Source organism: Crinia signifera, chromosome 11 (assembly GCF_055691185.1).
Source record: "Crinia signifera chromosome 11, ASM5569118v1, whole genome shotgun sequence".
Taxonomy (NCBI): domain Eukaryota; kingdom Metazoa; phylum Chordata; class Amphibia; order Anura; family Myobatrachidae; genus Crinia; species Crinia signifera.
In genome coordinates, this window is record NC_139227.1 from 126,444,018 (window position 1) to 126,463,487 (window position 19,470).

The window sequence follows — 19,470 nt, forward strand, 5'->3', positions numbered from 1 at the left end:
ACTAAGAATACAAAAAAAGCCCACACATATACTTACCTATGTTGACCTCGTAGGTAGGTCGCCATCCATCCGTCCTATTCTGAAGAAATCCATGGGGGTACCTGTTGAAGCAAATTATACTTACAAGTCTCCTTCAGCGGTTTTTTTTTTATTGTTTATTTTTCAATTATTTTTTTTACACTGATAGGTGCTGGCTGCCAATACGACTTTGTATTTAAAAATATGAATTTTGTATCGGAAAAAAAATACAAATCCATACGCCACTGGAAAATCCGAATCAGTCAAATACAACTGAGTAGTACATTTTCTTCTGGAATACAAATTCGTAAATGACCTACGGCGGCGATGCAAGTCATATTCATTCTTATGAAGAATACGAACAGGATTTTTCGTTTTCGTATTCTTAGTAAATTTCCCCCACCAGCTGTAATGAAATAGGACAGATACAAGTTGGCCAATGTTACCTATTGGGGTGATACACATTCATTAGTTTTTTGGGGGCTGCACATGCGCAATTATGCTGGTCAGCTGGCACTTGTAGTTCCATAACTACTTTATTTTTGGTTGACTGAAGATGGCAAGAGTCAGCAGAATAGCTGGAGATGATTTATAAAAGCTTGCAAAGAGTATGAATCAGCTTTTGACATTTTACAGGCGGTGTTTGCAAAATAAACTAGAAAATAATAAACTGCACAAATGTGAATTCAGTAAATAATGTTATGCATTAAAGGGTGCCAATCATTATATGCATAATGCAATAATTTAATTAGTAAATGCAAAACAATGACAATTAATAAATAAAAATAGGTACAAAATTGCAATAGGTAAAAAAAGGATAGGTATAAATAATGTGTGTTTGAAAAATGACAGAAACTGAATAGTTGGTAATTTATCTGAGCTTTACTAAACCCAACCTTTAGTCCATACCAAGTGAATTTATATTTAAGATATACAATAAAAACATTACAATTGTTTCATCTTTAGAAAATCACTCATCAAATCAGTATTGTATTCATTTTATTGCACTTGAACCAGCCGCCTCCCACACACCAAGAAGCCGAGAACAGTCCCAAACACTCAGATTCAAACTGATAAAATATCTTTATAGAAAAGAAACTTAGTTTACACCAATTCAAGTCTTAGGTGTCTAAGTACTAAGCGAGAGAGAGAGAGAGAGAGAGAGAGAGAGAGCGAGAGAGAGCAAGAGAGAGAGAGCGAGAGCGAGAATGTGGCTACTTACAATTGCTAGGTTAAAGGCTGTGTTTGAAAAAGTACAGTAAGGAGCGGATTGGTTGGAGTTTTTTCTCTACCCAAGGCTTAGTCCATAGACCTCTTAATTCTTAATAAATCATTTGGAAGCAGCAAATTAAACACAGAGAACCATTTTTATCTTCTTTTAGCAAATATATCATCTTTAGCAGGACAAACAAAATATACAATATTGCTTGCACACTGCAGTGAGAAATATATATATATGTGCAAGGCTTGACAGCAGCAATATACAAAGGGTGTGCAAAAGGGTTTATGAAACCGTTATCTTCAATGGTCTGTTGTTAACTGGAGAAATGATTCTGCGTAATGTCCCATAATTCCTTTCTCCTGCGCTTCGCACCCAGTCTGAATGAATCAGTAGTGTTACATTGCTCCACGGTGTCACCCTGTGACTGTTCCAGAAACGCAAAGTACTGGATAGAGGTCAGTAGATAATTTTGTCTGAAACGTCTAGAGAAGTCACTACAGTATATATACTCCAGTGCTATAGCCATCCGGTCAGGCACATAAGGATAATAACGTGTACTGCCAGCAGGTAGGTGAGGAACAGGTAGCGAGATTTCGATTTGGAGGACAGTAGTTTTGAGCAGTATAGGCTCCGACCGCGCAGCCACCTCCGGATGGAAAGGGTCCCACCCTTGACCTGAAATACAAAAAGATTACGTCCTTTAGATGTTTCCTAATAGAGAGGCGATCTAAAAGTGGACATGAATGGCACCACCATTATGCCTTTGTAATTTTTGAAAAAGTCGCAGGAGATGTCTTAAGTAAAAAGACGCTCATTGCCAGCTTCTGTGCCCAAACATTGGATCATCTGCGTGACCCCCGGACATCTGAGGAACGCTCAGATTACCTGAATGTTTGGAACAATTATGCTGCAGAGCCAGTGAATCTTTGTATAAGCAGGTAGCCACTGGTTTTGGAACGCCAATAGCCGACTCCGTCCCTGTTTGGCCTTTTGGAGCACTGCGAGTGACATCACAGCCCCAGATCTGAGCATGTGAAGCAAGGCTCATCTACAGAAAAGATGTGTACAACTTAGGAGGGTATTTTGGTTGCGACCGACCGATGGTTAGGCTGTGTGCATTCTCATTTCTGCGCATGTGCTGGGTGCGCGCACCCACTGGGAATAGAGGGATCTCTGGGTGCATGCGCCCAGGACAGCAGGCGGGGGTGGAGAAGGGCGTGGGGCGGCGGTTAGCCCCATTACCGCTTAGAAACGCCCAGCGTTTCATGGGCGTTCTCATGGTAATGAGGCCGTGGCGAAGGGTGGGGGGGGGGCAGCTGACATCACCGGATGTCAGCTGCCCGCCCATTTCCTCCCAAGGGTGCACACATATGTAAGATTGCCTCAAAACAACCATTAAATATGCGTGGGCCTTCCACGTCATTCGATGGTTGCCGGGGGGGGGGGTTTGGTGGAGTTGCAAAGCTGCGAATCAACCAGAATAACCCCCTTAATGTATATTTCTGAATCAAGCCTTGATATCTATAATCTGACAACACAGCTGCAGGTCTATGACCAGGGTAATAGGGAAATCCAGCCCCACTTACTTTCCGCATCACAACATTCTGAGTAGGGTCAATAATTAAAGCTTCCCGTTCATCGTCTGATTCCATCTGGAGAGAGAACTCGTAGTTTCTGGGAAACAAGTTGGTTTCAAGGCTGAAACAGGCAGACAGAAGTAGAGGATGTATAAGGGTCAAGGTGCAGATTTCATCGGTTTTATTTGGTAGCATTTTCCAATTTCAAAATGTAGACCACAAATACCCTTAATAATATGCAAAGAAATACTAAGGGTGGTATTCAATCTTGGGTCACGGCTGTCGAGCTGGCGCGACAGCCGTGATCCTGTCCCGTTCTCGGTCAGCTCGACTGAAAACTTAGGGTTCAATGTTCCTGCCTGCAGCGGGAGGAGATGGGGGCGTGGTGGCGAGCTGCGGCCAGGAAGAGGTGAGATGCGGCCGGCAGCTCATCACTTCCCGGCAGAACGCACACGACTGCATGTGAAGTCGGGCTCATTCTGCCGAGATCCCCTGTTCAATGCTGTCGGGGAAGACAGCATTGAATAGGGCCCCGCAGCCATCTCCCCCTGTCAGGAGATGGCTGCGGGAGATTGAACACCCCCCTTTGTAGTATTTTCACGCATACATTTTCGAGCTGTCCCCCACACTCTGTACTGATAGAATGAAGCATCTTTAGGAAATTTAATGCAATGCGCGAACACTCCCATCACTTTACCTTCATCAAAGACTGGAGAACACAAAGCAAACTAAACATATACAGCGGTCACAGAACCTGTATCTAATGGCAGCAGTTAAAGTCTACCCATTGCCTACAACATTTTTCATAAGTCTCAGTGATGGCAGCGGTGCCATGCACTACAAAATACGGCTGCTCATCAACAATTTCCATTATGTTCGCAAAACTTATATTTTGTTAATTATTTAATAACTCAAATAAACAATGTGTTAAGCCTGGACAGAAACCAGGGAGTGAACCAGAATTATTTTTGCACTGCCATATTCTTGGCGGTACAGATAGAGCCATCCCCATCTAGCCCTTTAATAGGATGAGCCAGAGCCGTCGGACTTAATCCTATGCTAATCCCCCACTGTATTGTTCTATGTATTGTATTGCAACTGAGAACAATAGGCCTTGGTGAGCCATGGCTATCCAGAGACGGCTAGCTGAAGAAGGCTCCATCTGTAGTAAGACTTGGGAGTTTCCTCTTACAACTGCAAAGGGGCTCCACTCTGAGGAAGGGCAGAGAACACTCCCTGGGACTCACCTCTTAAAAGTGTAAATAATAATAAGAAACAAACTAGGGAATACCTTTTATTCTGGACCTCTGGGAGGTTTAGAGCCTCCTCTGCCTCCTCCCGCCTGGCTCTTTCCTCCGCCAGCCTCTCCGATAATTGGGAGAGCTGTTGTTGTGTAGCATCGTGATAGAGCCGAGCCTCCGCAAGTCTTAAAAAAGAATGACAAATTACAGAGTGCGTAAGCACTGTCTGATAAGGCCAGAAAACAAGTACCTTAGCGAGGACCAATATCAGCAGATAATGTATGGTAACCCATTTCAAATCCTTTTTTTTTGTAAGGGTAAAGTGCTGTACACACAGTGAGATATTGGCTAATGGACAATTTTGACTAAGCAGTTTTGAGTAGATGCGCGAGAGATTTTGACTAAGCGATTTTGTCTAAAGGTGTGTACACACGGAGCGATTTTTGCTAGGGGATTTGACTACATACAGTACAACAGCGATTTTGTCTATGGGCGATTTTGACCATACTAGAATTAAAATACTTGGTTGGTATTTAATAGCAGCGATTTTGACTAGACAGCCAGCGATCTTGTCAAAATATTCTTGCCTGGCAACTATTTTTTACTAAGCGATAATATAGGGTGATTTGTCTAACCGTGACAGCGATCTTTACTAACCTTCTAAGCCATTTTGACTATGTAGTCAAAATGGCTTAGAAGGATCGATCCATGTGTACACCCCTTAAGTAATGATATTCTAAGATGTAGTCAAAATTGCCTTGCTGCACAATCTATGCTAGACAATATTGACTAAGCAGGAGAAAAATAGGGACATTTTGGCTAACCTTCTAGGAAATTTTGACTAGTCAAAATCTCTCTGTGTGTACACCCCTTAACTGTGCAACCTAATTGCCCCTCACCTAAAATGAAGTTCTGGAAGCTTAAGTGAGGCTTAAATGGCAAAATGTTCATGTTCTACCAATGTTATAGATGGGAATCCGATTCATCCAATGGTTTATGGAACCTATCTTCTCATAAGAGAGTCCAAGGCAATAGAATGTGTTATTGTTAAACCGAAATCTCCTGCTGAGGAGGGGGTGACCCTACCTGCCCTACGTAATGCTGGAATAATCAGAAACCATAGGACAGGATATCATTTTCTCTAATCCCAAAACATTGATAACATAATCCTGAAGAAAAGACCAAAGTCCTCTAACTAATGAGCAAGCCCACAGACAATGAGATGTATCTGCTTCTGGGGCACCACATTTGGAGCAGTTGGAACCCTGAGCATTTCCTATTAGACATTTTAGTTTAGGGCTGTAGTAGGATCTACTGTATGTAACATTTTTAAGTTGATTTCCACATATGAGGCAGGGCCCAAACATTTATTTAAGTATTGGTGAGACTGCAGTAAAGATTTCATGGTGAGTTCTGGGGATTCTAAACCCCCCCCCCCCCCCCAATTCTAATAAACCTAGTGTTCATTCTAGAACCCGCCATCTTTAAAAACCCATGCAGTTCCTCTTCCCAACCTGGGGTGTCACTGCCTGCTGTAGTGCTTCTAGCACAGTGTGGTCTGTATACCAGCACTGATATGCAAACCAGACCTATGCTAGAAACACCACAGCAGACAGTGACACCACAGACAGGGAAGAGGAACTGCATGGGTTTTCAAAGATGGTGGGTGCTAGAATGAACACTAATAAACCAGCAGTGGTAGAATCGGTTCTAAGCAATGAGCGGCAACGGTCAGAAATGTCAGAGGTCAAAAAAGTATTACCCAGCGGAATGAGCAGCATCTTATCCAGCATGCATAATGGGTCATTCATTTGAGTATTTTGTAGCACGGTATGGGCATAACTATATGTGCTCGTGCACAGAATATCAAGGTCAGCAGTGAGGATGTTACTGTAGATATTTACAGAACAGAAAAGATCTTTGGGGTCAATAACAAACCTTCTCCTTAGATCAGACAACTCTGCATTGTCTATTTCCACAAGGATATTCGCCCTCTCCTGGGGAGCTCCTGGGGGTACCTCAGTCTGCATGTTGTTCTGCAAGGAACAAGCACCAGCACTTAATAATATTATATATATATATATATATATATATATATATACACACACACACACACACACACACACACACACACATATATATATACACACATGTCTGTATGGTATAATGCAAGGAAACTAACGCTGCTTTCACATCGCAAAACCTGCTTAGACCCTGTATTTGAAACATTTCTTAAAAGGGGTCTGAGCAAGGAAAACCCCTTTCACATCCCCAGTTGTAACCTGTATATTACGGATTCATTACCGGCTTGGTACCTTTCATACTGAACCCGTTTCACCCATAGAAGACAGTGTAATGTCATTTGTAATGGACTTCATGGTTCATATTTTTGTATTATAGCTAAAAATAAGGCGTTTGTTTGTGGATAATTATGTAATGGACCAATTACAAATGTCTTTAGTTCTATATTAGAGAATCCTTTACAGTGCCAGTGATTAGTCTGGCATCAGTCCATGTTCTTATAACTATATGCCAGCAATGCTTTTCCACTACTTCATATGCGATTTCCTGATTCAGGATTGTGTCATCAGACAGGGAGACAGCCTATCACCTTCTGTGGCACAGTCACGTGTTCAAAATACCGGGTCTGAGGCTTTCACACTGCAAATGGATTGGCTTTGAAACGTGTAGGATCCTTCTTTAAACACGGTTACAAATACTGGGTTTTTATAACCGGTAAATTCACTCTGACCCTTTCACACTGCAGCTAGAACCATTTTGAAACGTTTAAAAGACGTCAATATACCGTGTTATAGCTGCGGTGTGAAAGGGGTATTGCTGCTATTTGGCCCCACCTGGTTTGAGGCTTGTGTGGTTTGGAGATCCCTCTGTAGTTGACTATACTGATTCTGCAAGTCCGTGTATTTCATCTCAGCCTCGTTCAGTCCCTGCGACACGTTCTTCAGCTCAGCCGTCAGTACTGCATTCATCTTCACAGTTTCCATGGCCTGGGAGAAAGCATGGAGTTCAACAATGTGACGGTGTAACATAAAGCAATACACCTAGGGCCTAATTCAGACGCAGCTTAGTGAACAGGTCAGCGCCGCATGGCGCTCTAATCAACGCCTCCGCCAGCGCCACCTGGATACCACTGGGCAACGTGCGAGGCGATGTGTGCTTCAGGAATAATAGTGAAAACTGACTTTTATTTCCGCCGCTGTTTGCCGAAAAGGAAGCGGACGTTGATGTCATGTGACATCATCCTCCCGCCCTGATTAGGCATCGGGCTGCCTGCATTCCCCTGCTCCGTCCCATTGTACTCCCACCTCCCTCCCCCTCGGCGAGCGTGATACTCGCCGAAGGTGTTCGCTCAGGGGATCAGCGCATACCCCCCTCCATCAGAACAGGGCCGAATATGACCCCTTCCGAGCAAACCTGAATTGGGCAACTATTTATCATTCATATAATTTACACTAGCTATAATGGGGAAAATGTATGAAGCCTGGTGAAGTGATAAAGTAGAACGTTGCACCAGCCAATCAGCACCTAACAATTAAGTTACAGGCTGGGTTTTATAAAATGACACAAAGTGATTGGCTGCTGCATTATCCCCTTCCACTTTATCACTTCATTGTGCGTTACCTCTCCCATCACTTTTCTTAATTATACAATGTATACACTTAAAATAATACATCAGATCTGCTATAATTCTCTTTTCACCTACAGGTACTGACATCGCTCTAATATATATCTATATATCTGCGGTACAGACAGGGCTCTCCTATCTATGTGTATATCTGTAGTACAGGCAGGGCTCTCCTATCTATGTGTATATCTGTAGTACAGGCAGGGCTCTCCTATCTATGTGTATATCTGTGGTACAGGCAGGGCTCTCCTATCTATGGATATCTCTGTGGTACAAGCAGGGCTCTCCTATCTATGTGTATATCTGTGGTACAGGCAGTGCTCTCCTACCTATGTATATCTCTGTAGTACAGGCAGGGCTCTCCTATCTATGTATAAATATGTGGTACAGGTAGGGCTCTCCTATCTATGTATATATCTGTGGTACAGGTAAGGCTCTTCTATGTGTATCTCTGTAGTACAAGCAGGGCTCTCCTATCTTTGTGTATCTCTGTAGTACAGGCAGGGGTTTCCTATCTATGTGTATCTCTGTAGTACAAGCAGGGCTCTATTATCTATGTGTATCTCTGTAGTACAGGCAGGGGTTTCCTATCTATGTGTATATCTGTGGTACAGGTAGGGCTCTCCTATCTATGTGTATCTCTGTAGTACAAGCAGGGCTCTCCTATCTATGTGTATCTCTGTAGTACAAGCAGGGATCTCCTATCTATGTGTATCTCTGTAGTACAGGCAGGGGTCTCCTATCTATGTGTATCTCTGTAGTACAAGCAGGGCTCTCCTATCTATGTATATCTCTGTGGTACAAGCAGGGCCCTCCTATCTATGTGTATATCTGTGGTACAGGTAGGGCTCTCCTATCTATGTGTATCTCTGTAGTAAAAGCAGGGCTCTCCTATCTATGTGTATCTCTGTAGTACAGGCAGGGCTCTCCTATCTATGTGTATATCTGTGGTGCAGGTAGGGCTCTCCTATCTATGTGTATCTCTGTAGTACAAGCAGGGCTCTACTATCTATTTATATATCTGTAGTACAGACAGGGCTCTCCTATCTATGTGTATCTCTGCAGTACAAGCAGGGCTCTACTATCTATGTAAATCTCTGTAGTACAAGCAGGGCTCTACTATCTACTTGTATCTCTTTAGTACAGGCAGGGGTCTCCTATCTATGTGTATATCTATGGTACAGGTAGGGCTCTCCTATCTATGTGTATCTCTGTAGTACAAGCATTGCTCTCCTATCTATGTGTATCTCTGTAGTACAAGCATTGCTCTCCTATCTATGTGTATCTTTGTAGTACAGGCAGGGCTCTCCTATCTATGTGTATATCTGTGGTACAGGTAGGGCTCTCCTATCTATGTGTATATCTGTGGTACAGGTAGGGCTCTCCTATCTATGTGTATATCTGTGGTACAGGCAGGGCTCTCCTATCTATGTAAATCTCTGCGGTACAGGGAGGGCTCTCCTATCTATGTAAATCTCTGTAGTACAAGCAGGGCTCTACTATCTACATGTATCTCTTTAGTACAGGCAGGGGTCTCTTATCTATGTGTATATTTATGGTACAGGTAGGGCTCTCCTATCTATGTGTATCTCTGTAGTAAAAGCAGGGCTCTCCTATCTATGCGTATCTCTGTAGTACAAGCAGGGCTCTCCTATCTATTTATATATCTGTAGTACAGACAGGGCTCTCCTATATATGTGTATCTCTGCAGTACAAGCAGGGCTCTACTATCTATGTATATCTCTTTAGTACAGGCAGGGGTCTCCTATCTATGTGTATATCTATGGTACAGGTAGGGCTATCCTATCTATGTGTATCTCTGTAGTACAACCAGGGCTCTCCTATCTATGTGTATCTCTGTAGTACAAGCATTGCTCTCCTATCTATGTGTATATCTGTGGCACAGGTAGGGCTCTCCTATCTATGTGTATATCTGTGGTACAGGTAGCGCTCTCCTATCTATGTGTATATCTGTGGTACAGGTAGGGCTCTCCTATCTATGTGTATACCTGTGGTACAGGTAGGGCTCTCCTATCTATGTGTATACCTGTGGTACAGGTAGGGCTCTCCTATCTATGTGTATATCTGTGGTACAGGTAGGGCTCTCCTATCTATGTGTGTATATCTGTAGTCCAAGTAGTGCGCTCCTATCTATGTGTATATCTGTAGTACAGGCAGGGGTCTCCTATCTATGTATATATCTGTGGCACAGGTAGGGCTCTCCTATCTATGTGTATATCTGTGGCACAGGTAGGGCTCTCCTATCTATGTGTATATCTGTGGTACAGGTAGGGCTCTCCTATCTATGTGTATATCTGTGGTACAGGTAGCGCTCTCCTATCTATGTGTATATCTGTGGTACAGGTAGGGCTCTCCTATCTATGTGTATACCTGTGGTACAGGTAGGGCTCTCCTATCTATGTGTATATCTGTGGTACAGGTAGGGCTCTCCTATCTACGTGTGTATATCTGTAGTCCAAGTAGTGCGCTCCTATCTATGTGTATATCTGTAGTACAGGCAGGGGTCTCCTATCTATGTATATATCTGTGGTACAGACAGGGCTCTCCTATCTATGTATATATCTGTAGTACAGGCAGGGCTCTCCTATCTATGTAAATCTCTGCGGTACAGGGAGGGCTCTCCTATCTATGTAAATCTCTGCGGTACAGGCAGAGCTCTTCTATCTATGTAAATCTCTGCGGTACAGGAAGGGCTCTCCAATCTATGTATATATCTGTAGTACAAGCAGGGCTCTCCTATCTATGAATATATCTTAGGTAAAGGCAGTGCTCTCCTATGTATATATCTGGGGTAACGGCAGGGCTCTACTATCTATGTATACATATGCAGTGCAGGCAGGGCTCTCCTATCTATGTATAGATCTGTAGTACAAGCAGGGCTCTACTATCTATGTATATATATTAGGTACAGGCAGTGCTCTCCTATGTATATATCTGGGGTAACGGCAGGGCTCTACTATCTATGTATACATACATATGCGGTACAGGCAGGGCTCTACTATCTATGTATATATCTGTAGTACAAGCGGGGCTCTCCTATCTATGTATGTATCTGTAGTACAAACAGGGCTCTATTATCTATGTATATATCTGCGGTACAGGCAGGGCTCTCCTATCTATGTATATATCTGTAGTACAAGCAGGGCTCTATTATCTATGTATATATCTTAGGTACAGGCAGGGCTCTCCTGTCTATGTATATATCTGGGGTAAAGGCAGGGCTCTACTATCTATGTATACATATGCGGTATAGGAAGGGCTCTCCTATCTCGACATAGGTTGACACGTACCCCATCTTAGCGTACCGCATCCCCTCGCTACGCTCGGCACACTATTATATTCCCCTTCCAGGTCCACTGGGATGGTAAAGTATGAGCAAGTCTGTTTTTGGGCTAAAATCCCTTTAAAACTCATGTCAACATTTTTCAGTCATGCCGGTCACTGGGTGTCGGGGTTATGACCATCGGTAGGTATTACAAAATCGACTGCTACCCATCCTATCTATGTATATATCTGTGGTACGAGCAGGGCTCCCCTATTTATGTAGGTTTCTGGGGTATGAGGAAGACTATTCTCGAATGATAGTTAGGTCGACATGGATATGACAAACAAATGGTCAGCACATTTTTTGGGGAGGTTTTACATGTTCTTCCTACATTTGCTTCATTTATGATCCCTGTAGATTACAACTGGGCTTAGTAATTTGTGGCGAGTGAAAGCAGCCACCTTGCCCATAGAATGGAAAGAGAAGGTCAACCCAATTCTCATATAAACAAGCCCCTTACCTTGATATTCATCTGCTGTATTATCAGGTCTCTCTGATATATTTCCTGAAGGTATCTTTGTAGTTCTTCCATTGTTTGCCCCTTGTCCTCCAAAAGCATTTTCCCTTTTCCTGTGGTAGCAGGATTTCTGTCCACACCCTGGGTAAAGCATTGTCTTGTTTGTATGCTGAATAAGACTAATATACCTTATATAGACAATGGTGTGTACACTATGTAGTAATACACTGCACAGAGGTGCTGTAACCCACAGCAACAAGTTGATGTCATTTTTGAATGATCATAAAATATTTTACAGGTGATAGCATTAGTAAACAATCCCTACAGGCCAGCCCACTTGGGCAGCGTGGTAAGTTAAGCATACGGTCATTTGTAAAACTAAACTTAGAACCAAAAGATCTTTAACTGGCGATTAATTATATAACAGATTCTACATTTACCTTCTCCGCATATAAAGCGGTGCTGAGTTCTGCAATCCGACACTCCTTCGCGCTCAGGGTCGCACTGATCTGATGGTGATGAAATTGCGTTTCTGAATCAGGACCATTTTTTTCAGATCTAGACATGAGAAGTACATAGGGGTAAAAGCAAATATATTTATTGCACTAGGCAGGGACAGACTGGCAGTATGGCAGATGGGCACACAGAGTACAATAAAATAAAACTGTGGAACTGAGTTGGATTGGGGGGTTATTCTGTTGTTTGGCAAGGCTTCTAACACGCAGCGTGTGTTCCCACAACATACAGGCTGCAAATGGCATTCGCATGCTGCGGGGAACCCCCATATCGTTGGATGGTCGCCGAATGATGTGGAAGGCCCATGCATATGTAAGGTTGCTCTGAGGCACCCTTACATATCCGTGCACCCTCTGGAGGAAATGGGTGGGCAACTGACATCCGGGAATGCCTATGAAACGTTGGGTGTTCCCATATGGTAATGGGCTGCACGCCGCCCCATGCCCCCCCCCCCATCATAACACCCAGCGTCCTCATGGGAACACCCATGAAACCCATGCAGCCCCATATGGTAATGGGGCTGCCCGCCGCCCCACGCACGTGCACCCAACAATCCCACTATTCGCAGTGGGTGCACGCACCCAGCACATGGATTCAAATATAGCAGAGTGGGCTTTATTTGCACAATATGGATCACACCACAAAAAGGTGGAGAATATAATTAAAAAAAATTGGAGGATATTATTGGATGACCCTATACTGGGAACAGCAATACCAAAAACTCCTAGATTCATATACAGAAAAGCACCATCACTAAAAAACCTATTAGTGAAAAGTGCCCTAATTGAAAAAAACTGGAGGCAGTGACCGAAATAAAGGTTTCCATAGATGCGGGTCCTGTCTAATGTGCATTACAACAAACAAAAAAGCATACAGGAAAAAAACTACATTTTTTAGGTAAATGGCACTAAACACAAAATAAATCAATTCATTTAATGCCATTCAAGGAACGTGATTTACTTGTTGGAATGCGAATGTAATCTGCTCTATATAGGGAAAACTACCTGTAATTTAAAACTTAGAGCAGCCGAACATGTTTACAACATTTGGAAGGGACTCATGACCCATCCCCTCTCCGAACATTTTTTTTTAAAAACCATCAAAAATGTGTGGGACACATTAAAAGATTCATGGGGATACAACTAATCACCTCAAACTGGAAAAATCGGGATTTGGAGACCAGATTGGCGAAGAGTGAAATGAAGTGGATATTCACTCTAAACACCTTTTTGCCAAATGGTCTAAATTCCGATTTTGAGCTGAAATGGTTTTTAGATGATTGATTCTATACTATGACCTATTTTATTTCCTGAATTTTAAAAGTTTTTATAGTTCATGATTGTTTTATGTTTTTTAAAACATATGTGATGTCAATGCACTATATTATATACTTATCAAATTTCTTTTTATCCTTCTTTCTTTTTTATGTACGAATATACATGGAATATTGTGTGTCACTGGGGGTGGCCCTCCCGGTAAATAGGGATGGACTTTACCGGAACATAAAGTACGGTATAGAAAGGTATTTGAGGAGGAGCCATCCCCATACACCATTATAGAATTGATGCCAATGAACTTGCCCTTAACCAAAATGGCGGATCGCCAGTCATGAAGCACAAAAACTCATACAATGGAGAATTCATGCGATAGAAAACCTCATGTGAAGTGCGGGCAACATTCTAAACATAAGAAGGATGAAAGGGAATAAGAATTATTGCACTATCCCGAATCCGGTCTAATCGCGGCAAAACCCGGAAGCGGAAGTGACGCGACGGCAGGTGGAACGCAACCGGAAGTGCCGTGTTGAACGCAAGGCACTTCCGGCCCGCGAAAATCGCAGTAGTTTCATTGGTGGAAAGCCGCCAGAAGGGGTATAAAAGAGAGAACCAAAAGTACTACAAATCACACCCAGCTTGATAAAGGAGACAGGAGGATCTTCGAAACGTGTTGCTGACCACGCCATCTGCACTACTTGAATAAAAAGCACCTTGGCACTTGCACTTTACCTGGTCACTTGGACACTTTATGGATGCACCTGCACTTTTCTGGATTGGAGAATCCATTGCCTAAGCCTACTGCGGTGGTGCCGCAGAGTTGAGCTAAAACATAGCCCACCGCAGCCTACATTGATGGTGAGACACCCCCTTATTTATCCTTATCCAGAAGTGACTTGCACCTTGAGACCTATCCAGAGTCCAGTCTGTATTTTTATTGTTGTTTGTTTAGATTTCACCTGCATTGTCCAATAAACAAATTTTGCTTAAACAGTAAAATCCCAGAACATTTTTTGAAAGAGTTGCGCCACGTCACACAATAAATGTATTGTACATATAAATAGAAGGATACAAATGTTATTGTGTCGACAGAGTAATCTGTATAATAAAGGGCTAATGCTGCTCCACTCCTCAATGTGGGGGGAACTGAAGTATTCTACCCGCCGGACGCCACTAGACGGTGTAATTCAAGTGTTCCACTGGTCAACTATGCTTATCGTCTGCTGCCTAGACAGGCCACTGCTTGTGTACCCAGACTCCGCTTATAGTCTGCTGCCTGTGTACACGGACTCTGTTCATCGCCTGCTGCCTAGACAGACTGCTGCTTGTGTACACGGACTCCGCTTATCATCTGCTGCCTAGACAGATTACTACTTGTGTACACGAACTCTGCTTATCGTCTGCTGCCTAGACAGGCTGCTGCTTGTGTACCCTTACTGCTTAGTGTCTGCTGCCTAGACAGGCCGCTACATGTGTACCCTGATTGCTTATCTTCTGCTGCCTAGAGAGGCCGCTACTTGTGTACCCTGATTGCTTATTGTCTGCTGCCTAGACAGGCTGCTGCTTGTGTACCCAGACTCTGCTTGTCGTCTGCTGCCTAGACAGGCTGCTGTTTGTGTACACAGACACTACTCATCGTCTGCTGCCTAGACAGGCTTCTACTTGTGTACCCTGACTGCTTATCGTCTGCTGCCTAGACAGGCAGCTACTTGTGTACCCTTACTGCTTATTGTCTGCTGCCTAGACAGGCCGCTACTTGTGTACCCTGATTGCTTATTGTCTGCTGCCTAGACAGGCTGCTGCTTGTGTACCCAGACTCTGCTTGTCGTCTGCTGCCTAGACAGGTTGCTGTTTGTGTACACAGACACTACTCATCGTCTGCTGCCTAGACAGGCTGCTGCTTGTGTACACTGACTGCTTATCGTCTGCTGCCTAGACAGGCAGCTACTTGTGTACCCTTACTGCTTATTGTCTGCTGCCTAGACAGGCCGCTACTTGTGTACCCTGATTGCTTATTGTCTGCTGCCTAGACAGGCTGCTGCTTGTGTACCCAGACTCTGCTTGTCGTCTGCTGCCTAGACAGGTTGCTGTTTGTGTACACAGACAACTACTCATCGTCTGCTGCCTAGACAGGCTGCTGCTTGCGTACACTGACTGCTTATTGTCTGCTGCCGAGACAGGCCGCTACTTGTGTACCCTTACTGCTTATTGTCTGCTGCCTAGACAGGCCGCTACTTGTGTACCCTGATTGCTTATTGTCTGCTGCCTAGACAGGCCGCTACTTGTGTACCCTGACTGCTTATCTTCTGCTGCCTAGACAGGCCGCTACTTGTGTAGCCTGATTGCTTATTGTCTGCTGCAGGCTGCTGCTTGTGTACCCAGACTCTGCTTGTCGTCTGCTGCCTAGACAGGTTGCTGTTTGTGTACACAGACACTACTCATCGTCTGCTGCCTAGACAGGCTGCTGCTTGCGTACACTGACTGCTTATTGTCTGCTGCCGAGACAGGCCGCTACTTGTGTACCCTTACTGCTTATTGTCTGCTGCCTAGACAGGCCGCTACTTGTGTACCCTGATTGCTTATTGTCTGCTGCCTAGACAGGCTGCTGCTTGTGTACACAGACTCTGCTTGTCGTCTGCTGCCTAGATAGGCTGCTGTTTGTGTACACAGACTCTGCTTGTCGTCTGCTGCCTAGACAGACTGCTGCTTGTGTAGCCAGACTCCGCTTACCGTCTGCTGCCTAGACAGACTGCTGCTTGTGTACCCTGACTACTTATTGTCTGCTGCCTAGACAGGCCGCTACTTGTGTACCCTTACTGCTTATTGTCTGCTGCCTAGACAGGCCGCTACTTGTGTACCCTGACTGCTTATCTTCTGCTGCCTAGACAGGCCGCTACTTGTGTAGCCTGATTGCTTATTGTCTGCTGCAGGCTGCTGCTTGTGTACCCAGACTCTGCTTGTCGTCTGCTGCCTAGACAGGCTGCTGTTTGTGTACACAGACTCTGCTTGTCGTCTGCTGCCTAGACAGACTGCTGCTTGTGTAGCCAGACTCCGCTTACCGTCTGCTGCCTAGACAGGCCGCTACTTGTGTACCCTGACTGCTTATCTTCTGCTGCCTAGACAGGCCGCTACTTGTGTAGCCTGATTGCTTATTGTCTGCTGCCTAGACAGGCCGCTACTTGTGTAGCCTGACTGCTTATCTTCTGCTGCCTAGACAGGCCGCTACTTGTGTAGCCTGATTGCTTATTGTCTGCTGCCTAGACAGGCTGCTGCTTGTGTACCCAGACTCTGCTTGTCGTCTGCTGCCTAGACAGGCTGCTGTTTGTGTACACAGACACTACTCATCGTCTGCTGCCTAGACAGACTGCTGTTCTTTTGTACCCAGACTCCGCTTACCGTCTGCTGCCTAGACAGACTGCTGCTTGTGTACCCTGTGTAGCTGTTACTAGCACTTGATAATTCACCACTATCCTGGGTACAACTGATGAGCACATAGCGTTACATGGGAAGATCCCTTCTGGTAACGGATGATTGGAGTAAGGCTTATGTGTAAGATAACACAGGGCAGTAAATACACACGAGCGTACCTCAGCTCAGCCAGCTCACTCTGGTAGCCTGCAACTTCCCGCTCTAGGTTCTCCTGTAAGAATGTGGCCTCCTGTAGCAGCCTCTCCATGTCTTGCACCTTTGTCCTTAGTTTTAGGGACTCTGCTGCCGAAATGTCCATCAACTCTGTTACCTATGGGAAGAAAAGTAAAAAAAAAAAAAAACATATACCAGAGTTAATATGGGGGTAATATTCATTATTACAGGATTACCAAAATGTGGGATAAAATGTGCATTGACTGCTGATGTCACATATGGTCCTGTATGACACGGCTGCATGTCAAGCACTAGCGTGCACCTGGTCTAAGAACGGAGCCGATCAATTCAGTAGTAACCAGCAAAATTGCAGAGTTACCAGGACACCAGTTGGAAGGCTGGGAATTCATAAATGGCTGATTATACTCTGTACAGGTACCCCATGCATTTCCCTATAATCAACATCAGATATCCCAACAGACAGCACAACTAAATATATGCTACAGCTGTATATGGTTCTCTACACTCCTCCATTAGATGACTGCGCGTCACCTACTTCTGGCAGCCTACAAGGATATTCCTGTCTATCTTCTGTTTTTGTGCACACCAGGCAGAGATGTATTAACCAGCATTAAGGGCATTTCTGCACTTAACGCTAGTTAACGGGGGGGATTACTTATTTTAAATGTATGAACAGCTCACCTATCGTGCTAAGGACAGCCCACCGAGTAACGCTCGGCAGGGCTGTCCCCTGCAATCCCCCCAGTAATTAGCGGCTGGGCGATGCATTAACAGCCTTCAAGGCGTTAATCACCCCAGACGCTCTGCCAGCTCAGGGCAAGCGTTGTCCTATATCCACTGCAGGGACAACGCTAGCCCTGCTGCTGGCTCCGGGCTGCGCTGGAGATCTTACGATGATAGACAGATCTCGTGCATGCCCATTACAGCCAGCCGGGGAAAAAGAGCGATAAGGAGAGCCGTTAACGTTGGGCATAACGGCTCTCCTTATCGGCGCTTTTTTACACATATACAGACGCAGTTGTGCATAGAAGTAAAAGAGCTGCAAGACCCAGGGTACGCTAGCAAAGCAGTTTTGTTGCTTGCCACGCCAAGTCACACAGGACCAGGACAAATTCGCACTGTGCAGTAGCTACAACTGCATCCAATTCTGTTTGGGTGACATAAAAGCCTCAGTAAACATTCAGAAGGAAGCAACAAAAATAAGACCATGGAGGGTATATATCAAAGCACGGAGAGGGATGGAGAGATACAAAGCACTAACCAATCAGATTTTAACTCACTTTGTACAGGCTGTGATTGAAAAATGGCGGAGGTGGATTACTTAGTGCTTTATTTCTCTCCCTGCTTTTATAAATGCTCCATATAGTTATTAAATTATTGTATGTGTAACACTTTCCAACTAATGAAAGCTAAGGTATAATATCCATTTAGTAATACCAGAATGATACATAAACAATGTATGCTTGCTGTTTTGTTCATACTTTCCAATTAGCAATGTACAGAATAAGAGTCACACAAAACACGACGCTTACAATTTTTTTTTACGCCTGCCTGGAGTCCTACCCAGAGCAGTCAACAAGATAATGGGTTGATTCAATCAGCAGTGAGTCCACTCGCCCGTGAGTAAGTACGCTTATATGCAGCAATTAGCACAGTGGGGAAAAAAAGAGAGGGTAGTATAGTGCTTAAACTATAAATTAATTAAAAAACTATAATAAGAATTATATCGTGATCAACTGGGTTTTACGACATTCATATATTTATTAATTCATAATTATCTCACTGATCGAGATAAAACAAAAACATTAACTTGATAGTATTTGATTAAAAAAAAAAAAAATGAAACCTTAAAACTTACACTTGTATTAGATATAGATATATGTTACCAAAGGACAGTAATTTATACTTATGGTGGAGTCCCGTTTGTTCCTATATGGCTCCCTTGCGGTAGATGGTATTAGTCCTTAAATTTATCCAGCAGAGCTGATTTTTTGGAAAAATAGGTTTATTTTTTGAAAAAGTTGTCAGTGGACAACAAAAAGCGTCATGTTACATTTATTTCTTTGGACACTGGGGCAGATGTATTAAGCCTTAACAAGAGATAAATGCAAGGTTGATAAAGAGAGATAAACGTCCAGCCAATCAGCTCCTTACTGACTTTTTTCAAACACAGCCTGTAACATGGCAGTTAGAATGTGATTGGCTGGATGTTTATCTCTCTTTATTACCCTATCATTTATCTCTTGTTAAGGCTTAATACATCTGCCCCACTGGATCATATTGGAAGGACTTCCCGTATTGAACCAGCTCCCTTACAATTCTTTTTCCACCATTGATAATAGCCTACCATCTTGGATTACAATTATTGGGGAAACCACCACCTGCTTATTTTGGGTCTGCCAATTGAGACTGTGATAATTAACATCATGAACAGGAGATAAGCTTCTCTTCACGGCCTTAAAAACCCAGCCAGGTTTATGGACACCCATTTTTCCAAAAAATCAGCTCTGGTGGACAAATTTGAGGACTAATACCATCTACCTCAAGGAAGCCATATGGGAACAAACAGG

At 43.8% G+C, this 19,470-nt stretch overlaps 1 protein-coding gene across 6 annotated transcripts in view; it reads right to left on the reverse strand.

The window, feature by feature from the left end:
• Positions 1-878: 878 nt before the first annotated feature.
• Positions 879-19,470, reverse strand: part of LOC146045706 (uncharacterized) — an 88,619-nt gene continuing 70,027 nt past the window's right edge. For all 6 annotated transcript variants that reach the window (XM_083164732.1, XM_083164735.1, XM_083164734.1 and 3 more), the window contains 8 exons: positions 16,885-17,036; positions 11,948-12,065; positions 11,511-11,648; positions 6,914-7,066; positions 5,997-6,094; positions 4,109-4,243; positions 2,827-2,938; positions 879-1,915 (listed from right to left, as the gene is read on the reverse strand). In XM_083164732.1, the coding sequence (XP_083020858.1) occupies positions 1,757-1,915; positions 2,827-2,938; positions 4,109-4,243; positions 5,997-6,094; positions 6,914-7,066; positions 11,511-11,648; positions 11,948-12,065; positions 16,885-17,036 (1,065 nt within the window). In that variant the 3' untranslated portion in view covers positions 879-1,756. The remainder of the gene's footprint in view (positions 1,916-2,826; positions 2,939-4,108; positions 4,244-5,996; positions 6,095-6,913; positions 7,067-11,510; positions 11,649-11,947; positions 12,066-16,884; positions 17,037-19,470) is intronic.